Raw genomic sequence first — 24815 nt, 5'->3', positions numbered from 1 at the left:
GCTTTTTCATTTTTGGCCCATGTAAGTGGGAGATGGGTGTGAAATTTTGGCAAATTATGTATGACGCAAAGAATCTATTGGGGAGCTCAATGAAACTACAACAGTTCAACTTTTAATACTTTAATATCGTACTGAGAAACTTTCAATTTGATCCAGCTGTTTCTAAGCGAAAAAATTCAAGCAAGAGTTTGTCACATGATGATGTGACGTGTAATGGTCTAATATGTTGGAAGGACATCTAAACAGATGCGACTGGCTGAAATATGTCGAATTTCAGAGGCCCTTGATGGTTGATCGTTCCTGCTTTTCCTATTTCCATCATCACCATTAACAGGCACAAAGTGTATAATGGGATGTGAGGGCCATGGAGGATCCAGCTGACAAAAAGAAGCACTCAGTTCGGGGCATAAGCTGATGGACCCTTTGAAATGGAACAGCTGCTTTGAAACGCCGTGAGGCAGTCATCATTCGAAGGATGCAGCCTTCTGAGATGGGACATGGCTAATGTGACCAATCAAGAGGGATCCTGTGGCCTTCTGGTGTTTTTAGCTCTGTCACATTGCGGTATGTTAGGAACACATGTTAAAACTTGCCAATAAATATTTTAGACACAGAATACTTCAGCTGACATCAAGTTAAACATAAAAAGATCAGAAATAACATCTAGGGAAGACTTTTTTTTTTCCTGACATTCCTACAAACATGCACAGATGCTGCCGAAATTCACTTGCTGTATCTGGCTCTGTATCGACTTGAGTGGTTTTAAAAATGACTAGATCAATATCAATGGCCTGGATAATTCTGGCAATGCCTATATAATACTGGACAAACTCAGATTTCAAGACGATAGGCCAGAATATGAATATCGGCAACTAATAACAGTACATAGACATAATCATAGGAGAACGATGATACAGCAAATGCCTTCTGCAGTTCTCGGCCGAGTTGTAACCAGGGTTCGGCAGGGTGGGGGATTAGGGTTAAGTGTCAAGGTCCCCTATTATGAAAATAGTTTTTGCTTTTATATCGGTCTTAGTGGTCCTCTAATGCCGTATCTGAAGTCTCTTTCCGAAATTCAGCCGTGGTGCAGAATTACAGCCACTTTGATCCAGTCTTACAACGAGATTTCGGTGTCTGTAGCTTTGAACGTAATTGAGGAGGAGAGAGGCGGGACGAGGAGGAGAGCGGCCTTTCTAAAATTATCCCACTGGTTCTTCAGAGTCTTGCATGACAGACATAAAAAAAAATTACGTTTTCAAGCCATGAGGGTCGGTGGAGATAATGTTTTAGGGGCGGGGTGGGAAATTATATGGGCAGAAAAAGCAAGAGAAATGGAAGGTAACCTTTCCCCTTATGACGACATAAGGGGACAAATTCCAGAACCGACCGTCTGAGCTGCCGCTCTCTGAACGGAGAAGCAGAATGGCCAAAGCACGCTTTACACCTATCACCATTTCTAGCCTCTCCAGGACCATAGACAGGCTGAGGGGAACTCATATGAATGTTAAATAATCTCACAAAAGGGACATTTTCATAACAGGGGACCTGTAAAGCAGTACATTTGTTCCAGACCTGAGAAATTGATTGTCGAGCATGCACAGCACACCACTGTTGATTTGCTTTCGTTTCACAGATGAGGACGACACAACTCATTCCATGGACTTTGGGGGTGGGGGGGGGACTTCATGGGTGAATGTAAAAGTAAAAAGTTTTCCTTTGGACAATTTGCGAATCTCATTTGCAAATGAGAAAAAAAAAATTCTATAAAAAAAACCCTGTTTGTGGTTCGGTTCTGAGCATTTCAGACATAAATCCAGAAGTACACATGGCCACTAACATTAAAAACATGAAAAGCAAAAAACATGAAAAAAAAAAAAACACAAAGCAGTGCTATGTTCATTATTATTATGTTTTTATACATATCATACACACGTTAAAAGCAATCCCTCTAACCGTCCTGTTTCACACGTGGTGGGACATTTCTAGAGGAAATGTCCCCATCTCATCCTACAGTCTATGGAAAGTCCCAGTCTGAAGCACATGAACACGAAACACGGGTGCTTTGCTGTCCGATCTGAAGCGAGCGTGAGAGGCTGAGATGCGAGGGGGGGTGGGGGGGTGATATAGCTGCCAGGCGTTCGTGGTCCAGTTCAGAAGAATGTCCATGGCCGCTGTTGGCTACCTGCTGTTAGCTTGAGGGAAGGAGGTGAGGGATCTGGGGCCGTCTCCGGCAGGCGGATGGTCGGGGGTGGTTCCAGGTGAGCGCGTCCCCTGGGCGCCGGGGGCCGCAGCTACAGTGGTCCTTTGAACTGATTCCCGGAGAGCTGCTGTCGGATGGACGGCTTTGATCCCGCGGCGTCACCAAGCTTGCGCCACACCACCTGGACACATGATGGCAGAGAGATACGAAATAAATATTAGCAAGAACAGGGTGCACTGTTTTTTTATTTATTCGGTTTTTTTTTGGGCGGGTGTCCGTCCCCAACTGAACTCATAATCTGAGGCTAGGTTCAAACCCCACTTACTACCAATGAGTGTCTCCAGGGGGGGGACTGTCCCTGTCACTACTGATTGTGAATCGCTCTGGATAAGGCCGTCTGGCAAATGTAAATTGTAGGCGGGTAATGGTCTCCACAGCCACACACCAAGCAGGGGATTTACAACAAGACAGGAAAAGAGCGTGAACCGTCTCTTACGTTGCACATCTCCCTGACGATGGCCTTCTCCTTCTCACTGAGATTTTCATCATAGTCTTCTGGAACCTGTTTGTCCAGGTTCTCGTGGACCTCAAGGACCTGTAGAAACCACATCTCTGACACTCAGTGTCTTAACAAGATGGAAATACATGAGCAAACATGTAACCCGCCACCCTTAAAGAAAGTCTCAGCCCCATTAACCACATTTATTTAAATGCCAAAATGTACGATTAGTTAATTAGTTCAAATGAACTGTGAGGACAACGCTATTAGTCCTCAAAAATTAGGCTTACTACGATGTTTAAGATGACGCATAATGGTAGCCGTCAATGGAGGCCTTCAAATTTTGCCACGTTACTAAGAAAGTACGACATTTATTGGAGGACCAATTATGTCTACAATTGCTGGATGATTTATTGCCATTATTACCTTCATAGCATGCACCACAGCCTCGGGTTTCTGGGCTGAGGTGAGGAATCCCGGCGTAGGAGAAGACTCGCTGGTTGTGAGATGGCCTGTGCCCTGGACATGGAGAGACAGCACAGTCACATGAATAATAGACCCGAACATCGCACTTGCCTGACCGTCACAGAGCTCATCAGGTTCAATTGTCGAGCCCGGAATTAAACAGAACTTACTGAATAATGTGGATCCTGCCTGCCAAAAAGGCTAAAGCATAGCTCAGACGCATGGTTTTTGTTGGTTTTGACTACAGACTCCATTTCGGTACAACAAACCGCCCCCGGCCATGTTTATCATTCATGCAGCGCGCAGAATTGTGCTTCTCAAAAGTTTAGAATAACCAGAGAGACAAACTGTCAGAATGTATGGGGCTCTGGAATGTCGCTCCGCCCTGCAGATGCGGATTACGCACTTCAGAGTGTTAGCATGAGACTCTGTACGCCGCCAGGAGCGCGTTTTGCTCTGTATAGAAGGACATAAAAGGTCAACATGAGTTCCGGAACCAGGAAGCATGTCTGCGCTCGCTCACATAACATCCCTGTTCCATATCGTAAAGCCCATTGAGGCTATATCCGCCAATCACTCTAAATCTTGCCTGATTATGTTACCATGGAGACACCCCATCGCCGTGGCTCGAAGCTAATGGATAACATCACCAAATCATCCTAATTTGGCGACCTAAAACAATTACCCCCATCATCGACCGTACATGTGATTAGAATTAATCACTCCCTTGGCCACCATTTATATTTACGGCCTGTTTTATCGCAATCGGTTTCCTCTCTAATGACGTTACTGCTAATTTGACAGACATAAAACGTCCCTTTGCTTAACGTAATTCAATTTCCTTTATGAGGTCGACGCTCTCTTGAGCAAGACGTTTTGGTCAAGTCCATTAAGACAAGGCCACGCTGAGAGATTAACGTAACATTCTGACTCCTTCGGGGAAAAGCCACGCTGTTCTTTACCCACGTGGACTCCCTTCTGTGTTCCCTACACACGCCCAATCTCCATTTTCACACTGAGTGCTCCGTCGGGCCAAATGTAAAGGCCGCTGTCCCGAGAGACCACTTGCTTAGACAAATTGCACTAAACAGGCCCAGCTGCCTCGGTCGCTCGACTTTGGCCTCCGAGGCTGTTAGGCATTGAGTCTAGCCGACCTTGGGGAGCCCGAGCAAATGTTCGCTTACTCCAGATGCTGAGCTGGCATGGCCGACGCCTGGAGGTGAGACATCTGCCCCGGCCTCGCAACACTGACACAGCACTTGGACGGACTGAGCTCTTGTTGGAGTTTAGATGTCAGAAGTGGTGCTTCAAATGAAGCCGTCATGTAGTCATAGATATTGTTTAATCGTAGATTCATTCAGATGTGAAAACTTTGGCATCGGCACATGAGAGGTTGTGGTTGTGGAAAGTTAGAGTGTGTAATTATGCATATTATTACTATTGAAATAATATACATATGCTGCATGCCTTGCACTATTACTGGCTCATTTCTCATTCTCGTTCGTCTTTGCAAGGTTAAAATTCATTAACAATGACGACCATGACTCATTCGGAATTCCAAATGGTTCTCAATTTGCAGGTATTTCAAGTGAAAGTGAAGTGAATCTTAATTTGCAGGTATTTGCCTTAGCTTTGCCGGCCCAATCAGGGTCCTGTAACCCAGCGATGTCCATGTCTCAGACCTGATATCTCCGAATACGTTTAAATACTCGAGTTCTTCCCGACCAATGACAAGTGGTTTGTGTCAAAATTCAACCAAAACGTCAGGCAGCGCAAACGACAGTGAAAGTCTTACAGATGAGAGAGTAAAAGAGAGAACTCCTAGCAAAAAATGGATGTTGTCAGAAAAAAATTACAAAACAAATGTTTACATGATTACATAAATAATTTGGATGAAACTTAGTTACTTTACTCACATTTTTTTCATTTTTGCTTAATATTAGAAAAGGTTTTGTTCAATAATAATGTGATTCCATTTGAATGGCTCTGTGATGTCTGAGGTGCGCCCGCATACTCACGTTCAGCAGGGCCTCCTGGCGCTGGGGCAGCGAGGACAGCTGAGACTCGGAGTGGTACAGGGTCATGCCCTTCCGCAGGGCGCGCAGGTCCCCGGGGTTACACTGTCAGCGGAGGAGAGTCGAGCGTCAGCCACGTCACGTCACCGGAGACACCGCAGGTTCCCCCGAACCCACCACGGAGTCCACGGAGGCCTAGGCGGAGCTAACACGCCCGTCTGCCGAGCGATGATGGAGTGCGGGGGGACACTTCCCTCTCTCTCTCTCTCTCTCTCTCCGGGACTGGATTCCGACCTCGAACCTCTTAAATCTACCACGCTCAGGCCATTATTATCTGCACTCCGCAGTCGGAGAAGAGGTCTCCTGTGACCCCCCGCCCTCTCCGGCAGCGCAGCGGGCAGCTCTGCCCATGGGCAGGGCCCGCTGCAGCGTCAGCCTGCGATCCTAATGACATTTCCAATGTCACGCGCTCCTGCTCTTTCACTGGGGAGAGGCGGGGCTAAAAATAGCCGACGTCCCACGCGCGCCGCACTGGGACTCAGGGGAGACTGTTATGCTCGCTAATATGGCGGCATCCCCCGGTCCATCAAACAAGTACAAAGACACGTCTCACTGTTTCGTAACCTGCGCCTTGGACGAGTAGGACACCACAGCTGATTTCAGTCCAATTTATATCAACTAGGTCTGCCAATGTTAATAATTGTAAATAAGCATTGCAGAAGTCTTTAGTCTGAACAAATTCCTTTTGATTAAGTTGCACCGTGTGCGATTAATGACTTAAATGACAGACCTAATACAAACACATGGTAGCAACCATTCAGATTGGCCAATCGGAAATGAACCAATTGCAATAATATGTATCATGTACAATAATAATTGTTGCTTTAATGTTAATTGTTACTTTAATGTAATTATGTGCGAGTTATCGAGTTTTAACAAAATGACAGATTGTAACAAAGGCACGTACTGCGAGTCCACACATTCCCTGTCTCATCTACAGACTGTGGGATAGACCCCACAGACACACCTTAACTTGTGGCAGCCACGTTTCATGATCGAATCTGATTATCTTCTAAATTTATATCAAAATGTCTGCAGTAACGCAGTCAGGTAACATTAGCAGATGATGAGGGGAAATTTACTAGTCATAGACAATTATGTTATCATTACATAAAAATATAGTCCCAGTAAATTCTGAGATCCTGTGACCCTCTAATTTTAGCCACTATTGTACAACTCTATTTGCAGCATATTTCCATTTAAGTGCTTAAGGAAGCGGACTTGTGATTGGAAGGCCTCAAATTCAAATCCACCGACAGCCAAGGTGCCAATGGGGTCCCCTTGACCAAACATGCCGTCCAGCTGCTCATTGCTGCCCACTGCTCACAACTGGTGATCGGTTAAATGCAGAGGACACAATTCACTGTGTACACTGAGTGCAGTGCATTACATATCACTTTCACTAACAGGAAAAAAAACTGACTTTTCTGGTGACTTTCTCACAAAGTGTTCCAAATTCACAGATAAGACATAAATGCTGGAAACTGCAGAGTTTGAGAACTCTGCAAGTGGCTGCCCATGACCAGACGAGCTGACAAGAGCGATCATTTCTCTTCATTTTGCAGACTAAGACAGGAGATGTCCTGGCCAGTTCACCCTCATTCTTCAAAATGTCCTTGCAGGAGACAGGACGTCCAGCCGACGTGCCTCTACTCCAGCGTGAGTTATGTGCGCGGAGCAAAGAGCTGTGGCACAACACGATGCCCTCTCACCCCCACACCCGCCTCGCTCCAGTGGACAGACAATATAACTCTGTTACAGGCGGTCCACTCAGCATCTTATCCGATTTGGTCCTCCAGAGGTAACTTTGTTACTAGACGACAGAATGAAATACAGCGAGGAGCGTGACCAAGCGGCCGCTGCCGAGCAAGCTGGCCTTGCGAAGTATCTCCCTGAACACGTCGCTGTCAAATTCTTCATATTACGGAAAGGAATCATGAGATGTTGCCACAGCACTTTCACAGCGCTGATAGCACTCGTAGCAGCACCTAAGGGACCGTTCACAGAGGTCTTCTGCGGTTAAAAGGCCGGTGGTATTTAATTTATTCATGGCCCTTTAGACTCAAGCTTTAATCACACTCGCCACTCACTTGCTTTTAAGCGTCAGATAAGGCGTGCATTAAAGGTCCTTTAGGGAATGTAATAAATGGTGGGTCAATAAATGGTGTGACATCTGTAATAGGTCTATTAAACTGGTGAAAAAGTAAAAGATACACTGGTGCCTTATAGATTTCAATCCTGGAATATGTGCAATTTCAATGCCCTTACTCGGGTTCCATTTAAACCCGGACTGTGGGATCACCTACAATCAGACCAGTTTGTAGGTTCAACATTCCTTTCCTTTGTTGTGTCAATTCCACTGAGCCTTTAGAACAAAGCAGAGTTTATTCCGGCTCCTTCTTGAGAAGGAAAGTCAGTGTTGAGTAATTCCAGGGGTTAGGTAATTCTTGTGTTGAAAGAATTATTTCAGCTCTTTGTACGAAAAAGCTGGAGGGGAAAAGAACAAGAAGTTCTTGTCCCCATCAAATGCCAGCCTGTAATATCATCAAGGTGAAGAGGACACTACGTGGCGATCAATAATTCATATAAATCACATCAGTGCGTTTTAATCCAGTGTGAAAAAAGGCTCCGAAGCATGTCAGCAAGCCTTACATTTATAAGTAAGTAGTTACCATTGCACTCATCAATTTATAAAACATGAACACATTTCTTTTTTTTTTTGGACAGACAGGGAACGCCAGACAGACACAACAAGCAGACTGTCATGAAAAATTCACAACATTTTCATTTTCATCCTCGCACACATCATTTTACAAGCCATGCATCATGAAACCACCTGCGTCGCCCTCATTATATTATTCAGCGCGCCAGACGTCCTGACGGGGAGGGACAAGCGTGTCGGCTCATGCATGAGATCATAACCACACACACACACACACGATCTCCCATTCCCCACGTCCAACCGAGTGTGAGACATGCATGCTGAGGTCGGCTGAGACGCTGCAGAGAAGAAAAGGCGGCGTGCAAGCGCTGAGGGAGAAGAGTTCATTAAGGTGAGAACCATAACCAGAGCACAGTACGGAGACAGAAAGTGGAGACAGACAGAGGCTAAGCCTGCTTTCCCGCAGTTCTCAGACCAGCGGCCAAGAGAGTTACCTTGGTGTTAATCTTTGATAAGCTATACCGGTAATAGGGCTAAATGGGAGACAAGAGAAATGAACATGTTATGATTCAAAATCCATCATAGCAACAGACTCAAAAAAGTGCCCCAAATACCGGCCCCAGTCAGTCTGGTCTTCATACAAACGTCCTCATATAGCTCAACTTGAAATAGACAACTTTAAGTAGCCCCAAGAATGTTTGCCAAATTTATAAAAACCAATTAACAAATGCTTACTTCAGATGAGCGACACATTTTATTCTCGCCGTGGTTATAGTCGTTTTAATACAAGCATTGTTGTAATACCGTTCTGCTACAACAGGTGGCGATACGGCATCCCTTTCACGATTTCTGATGGATCAATTCTTGTCTAAACGACACAAGCAACCAGGATAGTTGTTTTTACATTTACATTTAAGGCATTTGGCAGACGCCCTTATCCAGAGCGCCTTACAACCTGCTTCCATGTTACAATCAATGAAGGGATCAATTTGATTGTTGGCAAATGGTGGCATGTGGACTGGTGAATCTGACAACATTTTACATTTTGTAAGTGACAATGTTGCATCTCCCCAGGTGAGTTATCTGGGTAGGTTGGACTGAGTTTTATTTAGCATGATTTCAGACTAATATGTTTATGTCTATCAGATATTTGTTACTACATGTAAATGTGTTGAGTGTTAACTAGCATTAGCTAGTTTCGAAAGTTTTTAAGTTACAAAAGTTTGGTATAGTGTGTTAAAAACATATAATATCGCTAACATAGCAAAAGATACAGCTGTTTTGTACATGAAGATAAACATAAAACAGTAACTGTAGACACTATTTCTAAGAAGATATTAGATGATACTTGGAGGACTTGGAGGATTCGTCATAGTAAGACGCAGGTAGCTACGCTAACGGCTAGCACCAGAGTTCTTTTTGCAGTGCTAAGATTATTATTTATAAGGATAGGTTAAACGTGTCTGGAACATTTACGATTTTTCTGAGGTAAGGTCACAGTGATTATATTAATAAAGCAAACAAATGTTTACTGAATTTTAGCAAATATTTTACAGAAACAAAAAATTTGTAATGAATTTAAGGTGTAGGTATAATGGCTCCAGAGATGAGGATTAAACTCATGGGGTGGGATGGGTTTCCAAACTGGCATGAAACCAGTGTTCTCTGGCAGAACTGGGAGATCTTCCGCCCACAAGTAGTCACATCAGACCCCCCTGCTTGGCAATGCCAAGACAAGGTCACTGAGATAGAAGGTAACGCTGACTGTGTTAAAGGAACAGTGCTGTGCTGCCTCTGGAGGTCTTCCAGAATTAATTAATTAATCCACTAAGCCATCTTTGGGCAAAGAGTCTCTAGTACCATGGCTGACTGAATCATCAGGGAGGATAAGGTGGATGAACGCACTGTTAGTGGGGCACCAACAGGTTTTGGGTGAAGATGAAGGAACCTGTATTGTCTTCTGATGAGCTACAACCTCCATCAGGAGATAAAATGACAGAGCCATGAACCTATTTTGGTATTTTGTTGGAGTCCAACATTCAAACGACAAACATTATTATTATCACATGCATACCTGGGATAGGAGTTTGTTGTCCTCCAAAATTCGCACCTTTGTTTCCAGTTGCTGAATGTAATTTGAAGATGAATCTGTGACAACAAGGGAATAGAGAGAAGGAAGTGTCAATGTCAAAATCAACCCAAAAAATTTCAAAAAGTTCGCTAAATGGGTTTGAGGCGACAATGATTTCTTAACATTACCATTAATAAATTAACATTTATTGCTACATGGAAAATCTAAATGATCAATAACATTTAATTTGGTAAATGGTTTGTTGCTGAGAGATGTAGTTTTCTGCAGATTTGCATTGCAATATTCATGTTGAGTGTTTCCAATGGCAACCTGCTGCTTTTCTCAAATAAGCCTACGTTTGGTACATGAGATGAATCACGCTCTCATCTGCTACCAGGAATACCATGCATTTCCATACCAAACAGAAGAAAACACCCGCCCAAGAGTCACCACATCTTCTGACAGATGAAAACATTCATTCCTTTTCAGGACATGCTCCTTTATAATGTTCTAATATTTCCCTGAATGTGACAAAGAGGGAACTCTGAACCGCCAAAGTTCCTGTCACCTTCCCAGAAACTTTCAGAGCAACCCGAGACATGTCAGGCTTATTCAGATGTCCCTTAATTCAGACCCCTGCAGGTGAGGCAACGGGGGGTCTTTGAAGTTGCAGTACATGATATGAGCTCTCTGTGAGCAGGAAGGTGATAAATTAGACATGTGGATGAATAGAAAGCAATCAGAGAAGATCCTGAGATGAAGACAGCCAAGATGACACTCAAAAAGCCCCCCCCCCCCCCCCCCCCCCCCCCCCCCAACTCTTTTTCACGTTGTTGACTTGCCACCTAAATCTGCAGTGTGGAGTTCCCATATCTGCCACGAAGGGGTGCAGTTCTGTTGAAAGGGTTCTAAAATGGCGTGTGAGGCATTTTTAAAATCCCTGCGTGGGTATGACGTGTATAGGGTCAATTTACTCTATTCCTTGAAAGAAGTAGCATTAGCTTATAGCGACTCGCTGGGGCACAAACTTCATAAGTGGAGAGCGAGAAAGAGCCGCAGAGCGAGAGAGGCTGTGTTTGCAGAAGATAATCCTCTTTGGCTCTCCTGTGACCCTCTAATCTAACTTCATCTGGTTGGCTGACCTGCAGCCAGCATTCAAGCCGATTAGGGAGCAGAGTCCTACAGCCAGGCCAGGTCCACTGAGACCCTTAAACCATCCATTAAGCAGCACAGCAAAGCAAGGAAACGACAACTGACCACAAGCCTGACCCAACATTCAGGACAGACCCCCCACCAGAGCACTCAGTAGTAATGAGAACATTGCCAAAATTATGGAGTTGGCTTTCATATATCTCCTCCAAATGTAATTATCTGTTTCCCCAAGGGGGGCTCCACAGACAAAATAAGTTATACTACATATTAAAGCATTTCTAATTCCACATTATACATTATTTATTCATTCAACATGATGAACTGATGGATAGATCTCACCAAGAAAGGTGGATGGCTATGATCAAGTGATTAAAATACCAATATATTATCTAATACCGGTTATAAATGCAAGTGAAGATATTAAGGTAGTCACTTTTTATTACAGTGACATGCAAATATTATGCAGAATTTATTTATTTACTCAATGCAATTAATCATTACAGCATGCACATCCTCTACAATTATTAGTTCAAAGAGTATCATTTTTATAGAATATTGCCCAGCCCTACAAACACACAATGCTCACACAAATCTGACTGAGTACTAAGTTGTAGGTTAAAAAAAAAAAACCAACATTTTAACACTGGTGAGATGCCAACCTGTAGGGACCGGAATGGTTTTGGCCATATAGGCCCCCCCTCGCCGATACCCAGTTCTCTCATCTTTCTGCCCTAAGGGGCCGAGAGAAAATTAGGATCATGCCAGCATCACATCGTTACACTCAGATAATTACTAGGCGATGCCTGTTCTGTACAGGATTAAGTGTCATGCATTAAACTCCCACCGCAGGACTTGTACGAGTACAATTTGGGAATTGTACCTATAATAATGGCCTGATAATAAGGGGGGAATACAGAAAATAGCCATCGGTTGAGCATGAAGCTGGAAAGAACAAACTCCGTCATACAGCATATAAAATGAATTTTTTTATTGTTTTTTTTTTATGGGCTCCTTGTCTTAAAATGATCGGGCTGCGATAGTTAGCGCGGGGTGAGCTGGTTCCCGGTAGTCCAGACTACTGCATGACACAGGCGGTGGCGTGGGGGGAGGGAACGTGTCCGCCGAGTCTGTCGCTCTCGCTCCGTCGCTCCCAATCCCGTCAGCATCGCCATGACCCACTTCCACGGCTCGCCGTCCCCGCACATGGTGGGTCACGAGCCCGGCCTGCCTTCAGGATGGGGCCAGATGGACAAAAAGGTGTTAAGCTCTCCTCTCCTGTGGTGTCAGCATGCCGTCTCTGCAGGAGTCGGCCCGGGCTTCCTTTTAAATATCACAACAGGTCTTCTTCGGCCTCGGCAGGGGCATCGCGCCTGTGTTAATTAAAGCACTGCGGATTTGGACGCGCGCGCCCCGGCACAGCTTTTTCGGCACTGCGGAGTTTGATATGTATGCATGCCGTGTGCATGTGGGAGAGTGTGAGGACAGAAAGTGTGCGCCTGCGGGTTAGAGTGTGGGTGGGGTGTGTGTGTGTGTGTGTGTGTGTGTGTGTGCGTCCCTACGTATATATATGTGAAAGTCGACAGACTCAGAGCGGGGGCTGGGTCAATTACTACAAGATGTGGAGAAAAGAGGGGAATTTCGTTCTCGGCAATAATCCATTTCATCCTTCTCTGACCTCATTCTGTTAAAAAAAAAAAAACATCCATCCGACAATGAGAACTTCATTAAAAAATAAAAGACGATAAAAAAAAAAAACACTCCGGTACTAGTGAGGGATAAAGCGAGATGGTGGTGTCAAGTCAAGGCTAAATAAAAGCGAAATGAAATGAAGAAAACTCCAGTGATGAAGGTTGCCGCTAAAATAAAAAAGTTGAGCCATATGTCGAGAGCAATGGCGGCATCCGCTGGCATCTGATGGATGACAACGTTCCGGAACATGCAGCATCCGTTACTCGGCTAATTAAAAAGCAGGAGTCCAGTTGATCTCTAGCAGTGGGGTTTTACAAACAAAAGCAGATTCAGAGTAGAAAATGCCAGAAAAAAATAGTGATGAAAGGTCATTGGTAAAAAAAAGAAAATAGAGGCATATTTTAAAAACAACGGTGGCATCCTTTGGCATCAGACGGGTGAGAGGGCTCCGGAACGTGGTCGGAATGGTGGCAGACATGTTGCGCTGTCTGTTAATGACCTGAGTGAAAGCGAAAGCTTGGCCGCTCTCTGGGTCTCATTCTGGGAAACAAGCGGGCCTGGCATTAATGGAAGGCCAGTGCATTAGTGGCACTGAGGACTGGCACCGATCGCCGTGTGTCAGCAGGCTGGCACCGGTCGGCCATTAAAGGCAGAGCTGGCACCGGAGGTGAGCAATGTTCTGACCCAATATGACAGGAACTGGCACGGGGGAAACGGTTGAGTTTTGCACGGGTTCAGTCAAGAGTATGATGGGCTCACCTACCCTGCCCTCACAAACACACACACACACACACACCATGGCTTATATTGACAAGCTGTCTCCAGTCCTTTGGGCCGACAGGTCAATCGACATGCCAACCACACGCCAGTCTTCATTGATTGATCAATGTGCATTGAATAAAGGGGCGTGCAGTGGAGTGTACACTTTTTTCCACTTCCTGCGAAACCTACTTGCAGCGTCACTCTTTGTTATAGTGTACGCCGGCCTACATAACACACTTCACCGATGTGACGTTCCCAGCTTTTAATCATTTACTCAAGGAGCGGCTCAAAACAAGGCGACCTTGGACCTCCCGGCGGGGGCCGGTAACTGGGCCCACAACAGAGTCTGGGTTCGAATAAACTAACCAGCGCGGCAGAGAGAGGCTCTGCTGACTGGCCCCGTGGCGGTAGTGCAACAAGGGCGGCCGCCTCTACATAGGCACAGGTGTATCAGCCTCACCCCCTCCCCGGGGGAGGTTTCGCTCATTCCGCGCTCTCAAAAGCTCTCATTCACGCAGGCCGGCAGTGCCGCAATCGCGCTTTCGGGTGAAAACAAACACTAGTGCAAACTGGGAGCGCTGAAACGAAGAGAACCTGCATCGAGGTGGCTTGTCCATTCACTGTTCATTTCAAAATCAACACTGGATTGGAGTTTTTCATTTTTTTTAAAACTATACTTGGTCCTGTCTTTATCATTTATTGATGACTGTTGTGTACAAGTTACCAGTTATATTAACTAGTAATTAATAATGCTGAGGCTGTAAAACCCAAAGCTGCTACAGCTCGGTCATGGAATATTTGCCACGACCAGGGGTATTACTTTAAAAGTCCAGTAAGGTTCTCCTGCAAAGCTGAGTCTGTCCCCTCAAAGTTTTGGTTTAGTTTCATCTTGATGGTTCACCACATGCTACTTGCATGAAGTTCGGTTCCATTCAGCTTCGCCTTTTATATTTCACATATGGTGTAATTGGTGATCTTGTTGCTTAATACATGTTATATGAGCTCTACCAACAATATCTAAACTTATCTAAGCTTAAACAGGTATGGGCTATGGCTGAGCTGGAACCCTGGAACTATGTTCTAGAGCAAGTAAGAGCTCCCTGGACGTGGCTCCAGTCTATTGTACTGAGAACACACGCCATTTGAACATCACCTGACCTGCATGTCTGGATTCTGGAACACACCCACTGGTCTAATGCAATCTTCCAGACACTGAAGCCAACTGCCAGTCACACAAACGGCCCCTGGAACTCCCAGAAGCCATTCGAACCGGGTGGGGGGAATTAGCCGCGGATGAGGCTCACCGTACCGCACAACACAGCCAGACATGCAGCGCCGCTGCCTGGAGCCTGGGCAGCCATTCAGAAGTAAAAAGCCCTCTTTTCATCCACCCCTCCTGTCTTAAGGCCGGGTCCCACCCTCCACTCTCCAAGGAAAGAAAGCCAGTTGGCAATGATGAATGGGGGGAAAGAGCAGATATGGCACCAGGGCCTGGCCGCGTCAAAGGATTGGTGGAGAAGTGGGCGGCAGGGACCCAGTGGGGGCTTTTTAACCTGGTTCCCCCTCTGTTTGTGTTTAGTAACAGAAGCCCCCGGGGCAGGCTCATTTGAATACATCTACATAACTGCTCATGAGTCCGTCCCTTCAGCTGGCGAGCACAGTGCTTACATAACCCGAACCTTAAAATGTGTTTATTGGGAAGCCGTAAAGCTCTAAATATGTATGACATTCCTCCGCAAGTACAACGTTCTCCTTCCACACAAACCACAAAAAGCCGCCTCCTCTGGAAAAGTCACATGCAGCAACTTTGGCCAAAAACTAAGATCAGGCTTCTTTTCAGGGAAAACCGGCCACGAAATGAAGTGACTCACAATTTACTGACACTCAGCTGAGATTATGGTCTATGCACGCCAAAGGCAAGCGGAGCTGCAAGCACGGATCAACAAACAAGGCAACTGAAGGAAGCCTTTCAATGATCAAACACATGCGAGAGATTCCTCAGAAATCCTACAATGGCACGTGGATGATCTTGGAAGCTACGGCTGGGCGATATCAATAACCGGTATCAATTAATTCAATGTTCTCATAAGGATAAGAAGTATCCCGATGTATTTTCTGATACTACCAGTTTGAAGGCATTTGGGCTTCCCAAAGACACCTGAAATACCCTCAACAATTTATTAACATATAAAGCAAAATAAAATGCCTTTAAAATATTAAGCACAACTGTTATTCTGTTAACTTTGAACCATAATTAGGGCCCTATGAATTTTTTTTTTCCTAAATTCTGTTTTTTTTTTCCATTTTAATTTAATGTTTTCCTTTATAACCATATTTATTCACCTAAAACGATGTGATTATGGAGTGGGTGAGGAAAATAACCTGCAATATGACAAATCACATTTAATCACTGTTCAAAGTGCATGGGCATTTACTCTTCGCTTTTGTAAACCATTTACATGTAAGTAATATGTGCATTTCATGCAAAGACCTATTTCACAATATTACAAAAAAAATATTACAATTTGTTTGTAAAATAAAAGTGCTTCACGTTTGACCTCAACATAAAAGATGTATCAAATAAATTAACATTGGAGAGACCTGGAATGCATAAAATAAAGTTTACTGGTGCGACTGGCTTGCGTTAGTTTGCTTCTTTTCTCTGTTTCTGATGTGAGTTATTGACTGTAAGTGGTCGTAACATATGTTCTTACAAAAGAGTTCTTCTTCCATTTCATCAAAAATAATTTGGGTACTGTCCCACTCTAAACCTAGCACTAATAGTCGAATTTCGTAATTTACTGAGGACATCGGTGTTCCAGTGAGCCAAGCCTAAACGTTGCGTTTATACTGCACAGATGTGGTAAAGTCCCTCCTCAACCAGAAACACGTGTAGTGGGCTGCAGTGGCCAGAAAACACGAATTATACACAATTCCACGTTTTATAACGGATTCTGTTTTATTTGTTGAATTTCGTAATTTCATTTTACGCATCGCGGAAGTCATAGTTATTTGGTCATAACCAAACCACTGTTACAAATGTAACACGGTGTAACCTTTTTTGGTTTGGAAGAACATTTGGAAGATAATCATGTCCAACAAGCGCCAGCCAATCAGTTGGTTTCAGACTGCTGTGTTGTCGCAAGCAAGAGCCATCAAGTCCCAGGTTCAAACCCCACTTACTGCCATTGTGTCCCTGAGCAAGACACTTAACCCTGAGTGTCTCCAAAGGGACTGTCCCTGTAACTACTGATTGCAGATTCTGAGCCAACTCCCTTTCAGTTGAGACCATGGGTTCTCTCATATATTGGGGTATAAAAATTATATTTATCAGCACAAATAACTTTGCCAAGAACCCTGGATCCCTGCTGTATTAACTTCAGGTGACTCCTTCACTCAATTCCCCAGACAGGAAGTGCTGAAGTGATAAGCTAAGAATGTGGATGAGGTTTTTGTCAGGCTCTGATTGGTTTGCCAGTGTTGAGATGATGGAAGGTAGCACCACGTTGGGATAAATCTGGTCTCTTTTTCCTGAGCAGAGAGCCCGTCTGCTCAAACTCCATCACAGAACAGGCATTAAAGATCCTTATGAATAGGAACGGCAAAATAAACCATCTAAGAAGTTTTTTTTCTCCCTTTCTAGGGAATGTAGGTGCCTACATCTCAAGTTCTGGCAGCACAGATACATCTCGCTGAGAGAAAAGATGGCCTCTGACGCAGATGCCATTTCAGAAGCTTCCTTTTGAAAATGCCAAACAGCCTAGTCTGTGTTTTTCTCGTTGTTGTTGTTCGCCGGCGATGTGGGGTTGAGGGAGCTGGTCCGTGGGGAACGTCCGATATCGACATAAAAACTAACATCGCTCGCTCGCGCCTGGCTGCCCCATGCTGTTTAACGGTTCGATTAACCGCGCCGTGGCCTCACAGCGAGGGGAGATGCGCTCCTCTGGACCCGTTTCAATAAACTCTCCTCTTTTAAACTTCACATGGGTGCGAGTGAGGGATATTCTGAGGCATATTTGTGAATGATAAAACAGAGCGCTGTATACCTCACAGCTCGAGACCTTTGAACTTTGAACTCGAATGGCTTTGCAAGCGGAAGATTAAATAGTACTTGATCCGTCAAGTGCCATGTGTGTAAAAGCGTAATACCAGATCTTGAAAACACGCACCGGGCACTAATATTCAGAGAGGTTCCTTACACAGCAGGCATGGTCACTGCACCATAAAAATTCATTATATAAAAGAAAAAGGTTCTTGAGCCTAGATCTCCTGTGCTGGGAAGCCATTAAACATATGAGGAGGCGGTCGAGAGTGCTGCGATGAGGACAGACTCCATTGGAAGCTGAGAAGCTTTCCCTTACTGGACCTGTGAGGAACACCCCGGCCCGCCCGAGAGGCCAAAGTGAAAGGCCTCATGAAACGTTCAGCGAAACGTGCGCTGTCTAATTTACACCCCACGTAAACCTCACCTACCAAACCAATTCATTACAACACAGCCGGGCCTCCAACTACATCAGCATGTATGGCTAAGGCCTTGATTTATAGTGGCATGTAGGCTCTGTTTAAAACACTGTGTGGCGTTCGGGTCTGTGGGACCCACAAAAAAAAATCACATTTATTACTGCTTCAAGTATGTTCTAAGCTATACCGACACTATCGATTCCATAAAAAGCTGCAATCCATGCAATTTTTGTAAGGTTAAATTGACTGAATCCTGAATAAATCCAATCCGTAGAAGATACGCAATCGCCAGGCTGATCAGACTGTTGATAACTGGCCAGGGAATCAGATTAACTTTTTTATCTGCTGCCACACTTTTTTTTTTTAATAAATCCCAATTCAAGCTCTAATCATCTTACTGTGAAAAGCTGTAGATTACCTAAGGGGGGGCATATGGTCCAACACTGTTCAGGTTCTCTCAGGCTCACCGCAGAAGCTCATCTTTGGCTGCCCATCTGAGATGCTCGCTTCAATCGATTACCCAGCACGAGAAGACAAAAATATCAAAAGCTCAGGAACTCATGCTCATGTGTCATGCGTACCTCTTTCCCCTCCAAGTTCCTGTCACCATGCCTTGCTGAAGCACGGGGTGCGTCACATCCCTCCCAAATCTTTTAACAGTTACACCTCTTTGAAAAACGGCATGTCAAGAATATATGTTGAATCTAACCTCTCCCCAGCCTGTCACCGCTTAATAAGCGCATTCTGGCGAAATACTTATTACTGCGCATCAAAACAACTTCCTCCCAGAAGCACCACTGTAACATAGCAGAAAACCAATGTTCTACGGCCTTGGGGCGTGTCGCAGCTTCCCATCTAAACCAGCTTTTTTCCATGACAGGCTGAAGAACCCTGTTTTCTCGCTAACGGGACGGTGCGTGTCTACGCACGCCGTGATGTTTGTGTAGCTGCTGTCAGACGCGCTCGCCCTCGAGGTCTTCAGCCCTGGGTGCGTGCCTTGTCCCCGCAGAACACGCCGGGACTGAGGGGACTTTCACGCATGGCTTCGTGCTCCGTGCCCAACCCTCACGCTACGCTAGCTCTTCATGTCAACGACCCTCAAGGGGGGGGGGTCCGAGAGGTTGTGCGCGAGCCCGGAGTTCCAGGTCCTGCCCATCCACTCAAGCGCGTTGACCTCAGGTTGGCTTTAAAGCAAAGGAATGTCTGGAATGCCTCCCACCCCGGGCCACTTTGAAGGGAATAACACCAAAAGGGATCTGCCGGTGTTGAGGGCCCGGCGTTATCTGTGACCGCTGAGCTTTTATCTGCTCCACTGCTTCATCTCTTCCCATCTGGCCAGCAGTTAAGTTTCAGCACAACATGTGACAGAGGCCTACAAAACCCCAGACGTCCTCTGACTTCATGCAATGGGCACGGGATCTCCGTCAATTTTGTGGATGGAAGGATGTTGGCTTTTCAGCCACACTGACTCCCTCGGTGGGTTGAGTGGGTTGAGCTGTGGTTACCTCGTCGTTACGAGTCTCTTATGTAACCCCCTTCTCCCCGACCCCTGCTCTTTTACTGCCCCCTTTGCAATGATGAAGAAATATGAAACCCCCCGGTTTTCATTCTGAAGTTAGGGGGGCTTCCCTGCCGAATAACGGCCGTCAAAACAACCGCTTTGCAGCTTATACCAAGCCGCAAGTTCAGGAAATCGTCGCTATATTTCGCCAAACAAGACACAACTTGCTTTGAAGTCGAACAAATAAGAAAGTGACGGGAGGAATGTACGGCGGGGGGGAAAGGGAGCGCATGCCGCACAAGTCTGCAAAAGGAGGGTATCCTAGCAACAAGCCACCGAAGAGCCCGGCGCGTGCTGCAACATCAAGATTCGGAGACTCTCAACCTTGAGCCTCACCCTGCCAAGAGCTCTCCTGCCCCCCACTCCAAAAAAAAGTCACTTTCATCATACCTTCCCCTAGCTTGATCTTGTTCTTGGTGTCAGCTCGTGCCCCCCCGTAGGGCTGATTCCATTCTGCCCAGGCGGTGCCAGGGTCCACACGGTTGAATAGAACTGGAAAGGAGGTCTCCCTTTCTCCAGTCGTACCAGAGGACGACAATTTTAATCTGCCTAAATCTTTAAGCTACTTATCTGATGCCATTTTTTTTTCCTGCTTAAATATTTCCTCTTTATCTCTGTGCTGATGAACACGTAGCCAAGAAATTCTTGTAGGAAGTGAAAGGGAAGAAGCAAGCGCGTTGTGTTGGTATGAAGAGAGACATTATCGGCGGCATGATCTGTTTGTCTCCGGTGGCGATGAGACATGACTGAGGATGGCAGGGATGTGGGCGTCCTGAGGAGACAACCGCCGCTCTGGGTTTGGAGACGGGGGGAACACTTCCTCGCCAGATTTTCTTTTGTAGCCTGGAGGACTTAAGGAAAGAACTGGAGGTAGAAAAAAAAGGTTTGAAGGTTGAGACGTAGCTAGTTCTACAAGTTCTACAGTGCAGATACCAACAGGTTCAGGTTGAATGGAAGTCACCGGTCTTCAATTCTACAGGTTCTATCTTTCAAAGACCATTGCACAGATAATAATATATCCATTCAAATCTTAAAAAAAAAATATATTGTAATATAGCTTTCAATCCCTTTGTCATGGTCGTCCTTCGGCTACTCCAGTTATGGGTTGCCACATCAGATCAGCTGGTCTGGTTGTCCACACAATTGACCCGGTTTTACGCCGGATGGCCTTCCTGACTCAACCTTCCCCATTTACCCGGACTTGGGACTGACACAAAGAAATAAAACTCTCACACGCGTCCCCAGTGGCTGGATTTTCGGTCCATTAAGGGCTTTGTATCCCTTATGTAACCTACATTTTAAGTCACATTATGCTTGTTTCTACTCTGTACTGGCATTAAGCGAACAGTTCCCCTTTCCACCCATTCCAAAGGGAATTCTTTTACATTAGTGCAGTAATCATATATTACCTGTACTTCCACTAAAAACACAGCTCTGGAGACAAAAGAGGATCTATTTGTTTCTTTCGTACACTCCTCTCCATGTTCAAGCCATCCCAAAAACTGGCACGGCGAGCGAATCCATGAGACACAGCTTTAGAATTGTCGGATGTCATCACCTCCGAAAGGTGAAGAACCTGTATAAGCCAGTTTATAGCTGTAATTGCACAGAAAAGCTGCCTTTTGTTTTGTACCATTGCTGGGTTTTTATATAAGATCAACTGGGTTTTTATATAAGAACAGTTCATGGAACCCCAGACTAGTCAGAGAGGAACAAATAAATAAACAAGAAAGGCAAAAATGGCTTCTAAGATCTTCAGATCTAATTCATTTCAACACCCAAGACTCAATTTTATTTCAACTGCTGGGCAAAGTGCAGAACCATATATGCAGTTTCAATCCTTTTTTTTTCTAAATGCCTCAGAATCTTATGTCTACTCCCTGTACTACAAATTATTTATAGGTCTTTATATGTCTCATTTATTGGACTCCCACAATCCTACATTCTGAAGACCAGAGCAAATGTCATATAGCAAAATGTACATATTTTAGGCTCTTCAAATTGGCAATCTGTTGCTCAACCACCTCCCCTGACATAAAAATGTCACTTTGTGAGATTTTTTAACATTAATGAGTTCCCCTAGCCTGTCTGTGGGTCCAAAGTGGATAGAAATGGCGATAGGTGTAAAGAGTGCTTGGTTCATTCTGGAATTTGTCCCCCTAAGTCATCATAAAAGGGAACAGTTACCTCCCGTTTCTCATGCTTTTTCCACCCAGAGAGCTTAGCACCCGTCCCCTAAAACATTATCTCCACGGACCATCATGGCTTAAAAACAAGCGAAGCATTGCAGGTGCTTTGTGACATATATTGGATATAAAAATAAGCACAAGTGGTTTTTTTTTATTTAACATGACTCCCTGTATGCGTGGTGTGTGAATGGTGTTGAAGATGTTATTTTTGCGAATGCCCCCTCAACTTCTATTGCTCTCCTCCTCGACCCCGCCCCTCTCCTCCTCATTTGCATTTAAAGCTACAGACTCCAAAACGACGCGTCCTGGGGAAATCTCATTGTGGGACTGGATCAAAGTGGCTGTAATTCTGCACCAAGGCTGAATTTTGGTAAGAGACTTCAGATACAGTATTAGGAGACCACCAAGACCGATATAAACGGGGAAAAAAAAGTTGAGCACTAGTTGCTTCTGGTTATCCTCTCACCTTAATGATGCTGCCCTACTACCTTGCAAAGTCCAAAATTTTGCCTCTACCCCTCTTATTAAGGTCTTTATGACTTACAGAAGCTCAAAAGCTCTACGGTGTCCAAATGAGCGGGAAAAAAAACTGTACTGCTGAGAAATAAAGGGCCAGGGGGTTGATATACTGTGGGAAGCCTAACCCTTTCAGGCTGGTGGCCCCTAAACGACACAGAGGAAAGGTCAGCTGCCCTGCTGTGACGAGCCTCCCGATGACCTCTCTGAAATAACTTGAAAAAAGTTGGCGCTACTCCCGTCCTTTGCTCACTCAGCTGCTCGGCTGTTCTCAGGGTGGTGGGTAAACTGGGGCCGGCCTATGGGAATCTTTGGGATGGAGGGGGGCTCTTTCCACAGCGCTTGGTTTTAAAGAGCCCTCCGAAGGGCTTTGTCAGGAGAACAATGCGCGTCGGACAGATGGCCTGCTGTTCTGCATGCCCCGAAACTAAGACTAGGGACCCCCACCCCACCCTCACCCCCAAAGCACACTGTGGTTTAAAAGAAAAGTGTAATCTGCACCCTTGACAAAATAAATTGAGGAGAAGGGCAAAGTGGAAGAAAGGAAATTCCAATCAAGTCATCTGACCATTTTATAAAAATAAATGAATAACGAAGTGAGGCAAGACTTTCACTTTTGGACAATCAATGCCAGATGACTGGGTCTGCTGACCCACTTCACTGCTCCAAAAGTCTCATTTTGTGCGCTCCTCCGAAGTGCAACGTGAGATGCAAGGCCTGAATGCATGTGCACATTTCTACCTCAACCTTAAAGAGGTCACAGATGTGTCACATAAAAAATTAGTTTTTTTTTTTTTTTACATTTTGCACAGCAATGCGCAGCATCAGCACATGTACGAAAAGCATGGTGAATGTTCAATCCGGTGTGCTGACTGAATGAAAAAAAAAAAAAACAGACTCCATCACGAGGTTGGGTGAGGTGAAGGCTTGACGGGCGTAAGTTGTCTGTGGTCCTCCCGGGACCGCGCAGTGTTTACCACGCAGCAGTGGTGCTTGAGAAAAAGGGCTGACGGACAGAAACCGACTTGGGTCTTTATTGAACACAGAGGGCATTTGGGACACGCTGAAGCTGACTTCGGGCAGCGCTGTTTTTTTTCTTTACAAAGGTGACCTCCTGCAGTTTGCGTGGCCAGAATCGGATTGCTGATCTGGTGGTTCGCCACGGGCAAATGCCGTGCCACCTGGACCCCGTCCTTCATTAAAAGCATGAACATGCTGCGTTTTGTCGTGTTGCAGCAGCCCGTGCCATGTCACCAGACTGTTCTGCGGAGCTCATCAGATTAATACAGAAGCGAGACGCGGATTAAAGTACCCTAACTGCTGACTTAACAGGCAAATTAGCCACCAGGCAAAACACAGCATAATGACCTTGAAGTTGTGCTGGAGTGGTGCTTTCAACTAGACCAGTGTGAAAACCTAATGGACTGACCACTACGCGAAGTATGCATTTTTTTAGAAATTCTTTATGCTCTCTCAGAACCTCAAAACAAACATTCCCTCTAAAATATCGAACATTTAAAATTCACTCTTATATAATAAATGAAAATGTATTTTTAAATTTGACACCTTCAATTATCAAATTACTAAACTAAAAAATTGTTACCGAATGGTATATGAAGTAGCACTGAAACACCAAAGGACCCAAAAATTCTGATAAGAATTATCACAGTTTTGTATTTTCCTTGTATTTTCTGATGTTTGCAAGCTAGTAGTTCTGTAGTACTACATTGCACCTAAAGAGGCGACAGAGAGTGAATAACATAGTCCAACATGAAGTATGAGGAAGTGTTGCTGTAGGGTGTGGTCAAGCGGTTCTGAAACATTTCACCATGGCTACCTCCATCAAAAATATCATTAAAATACAGTAGCATAGGCTCATTTAACTATTTAACTAATTGTTTTTTATGAAGAATAAAGCCTATTAAAGGTCCCATGACATAATTTTTTTTTTGCTTTTATAATGGTCTTAGTGTCCCTTAATGCTGCGTCTGATGTCCCTTTCTGAAATTCAGACCTGGTGCAGAATTACAGTCACTTTGATCCAGTCCCACAATGAGATTTCCCCAGGACGCGCCGTTTTGGAGTCTGTAGCATTAAATTCAAATGAGGAGGAGAGAGGTGGGACGTGGAGGACAGTGGCCTGCAGAAGTTGAGGGGGCATTCGTGGAAATGACATAACCTAAAGTCAATGTTCGACGCATAAAGGAAGTCGTGTCGGCATTTTTCCAGAGTAAAAAAAAAATTGTTGTCATAAGGGGACATATTCCAGATCTGGCCATCTAAGCAGCAGAGCAAAAAGCTCTCTTTACACCTATCATTATTTCTAGCCACTGCAGGACCATAGACAGGCTGAGGGGAACTTGTATGAAGTTTTCATGTCAGGGGACCTTTAAGAATAAATGCAACATGGTTATTAAACATAGAGCGACTGTGAACATCAAGTAGTGTCCTGGAGTAGCAACCAGTGGTACACATACCACAGTTTGAGAACCAAGGACGTACTTGGTTTGATT

General features: G+C 44.9%; 1 protein-coding gene across 2 annotated transcripts in view; it reads right to left on the bottom strand.

Moving 5' to 3' along the window:
* Window positions 1-1784: 1784 nt before the first annotated feature.
* Window positions 1785-24815, bottom strand: part of ccdc85cb (coiled-coil domain containing 85C, b) — a 29789-nt gene continuing 6758 nt past the window's right edge. Inside the window, exons 2-7 of one of the 2 annotated variants that reach the window (XM_028953010.1) lie at window positions 9976-10049; window positions 8396-8434; window positions 5183-5284; window positions 3126-3218; window positions 2697-2795; window positions 1785-2381 (exon numbers count right to left, since the gene is read on the bottom strand). In XM_028953010.1, the coding sequence (XP_028808843.1) occupies window positions 2292-2381; window positions 2697-2795; window positions 3126-3218; window positions 5183-5284; window positions 8396-8434; window positions 9976-10049 (497 nt within the window). In that variant the 3' untranslated portion in view covers window positions 1785-2291. The remainder of the gene's footprint in view (window positions 2382-2696; window positions 2796-3125; window positions 3219-5182; window positions 5285-8395; window positions 8435-9975; window positions 10050-24815) is intronic. The other variant, XM_028953011.1, reaches the window with a different exon arrangement.

Source organism: Denticeps clupeoides, chromosome 14 (genome assembly GCF_900700375.1).
Source record: "Denticeps clupeoides chromosome 14, fDenClu1.1, whole genome shotgun sequence".
NCBI lineage: Eukaryota > Metazoa > Chordata > Actinopteri > Clupeiformes > Denticipitidae > Denticeps > Denticeps clupeoides.
This window is presented reverse-complemented; position numbering and strand designations above follow the sequence as displayed.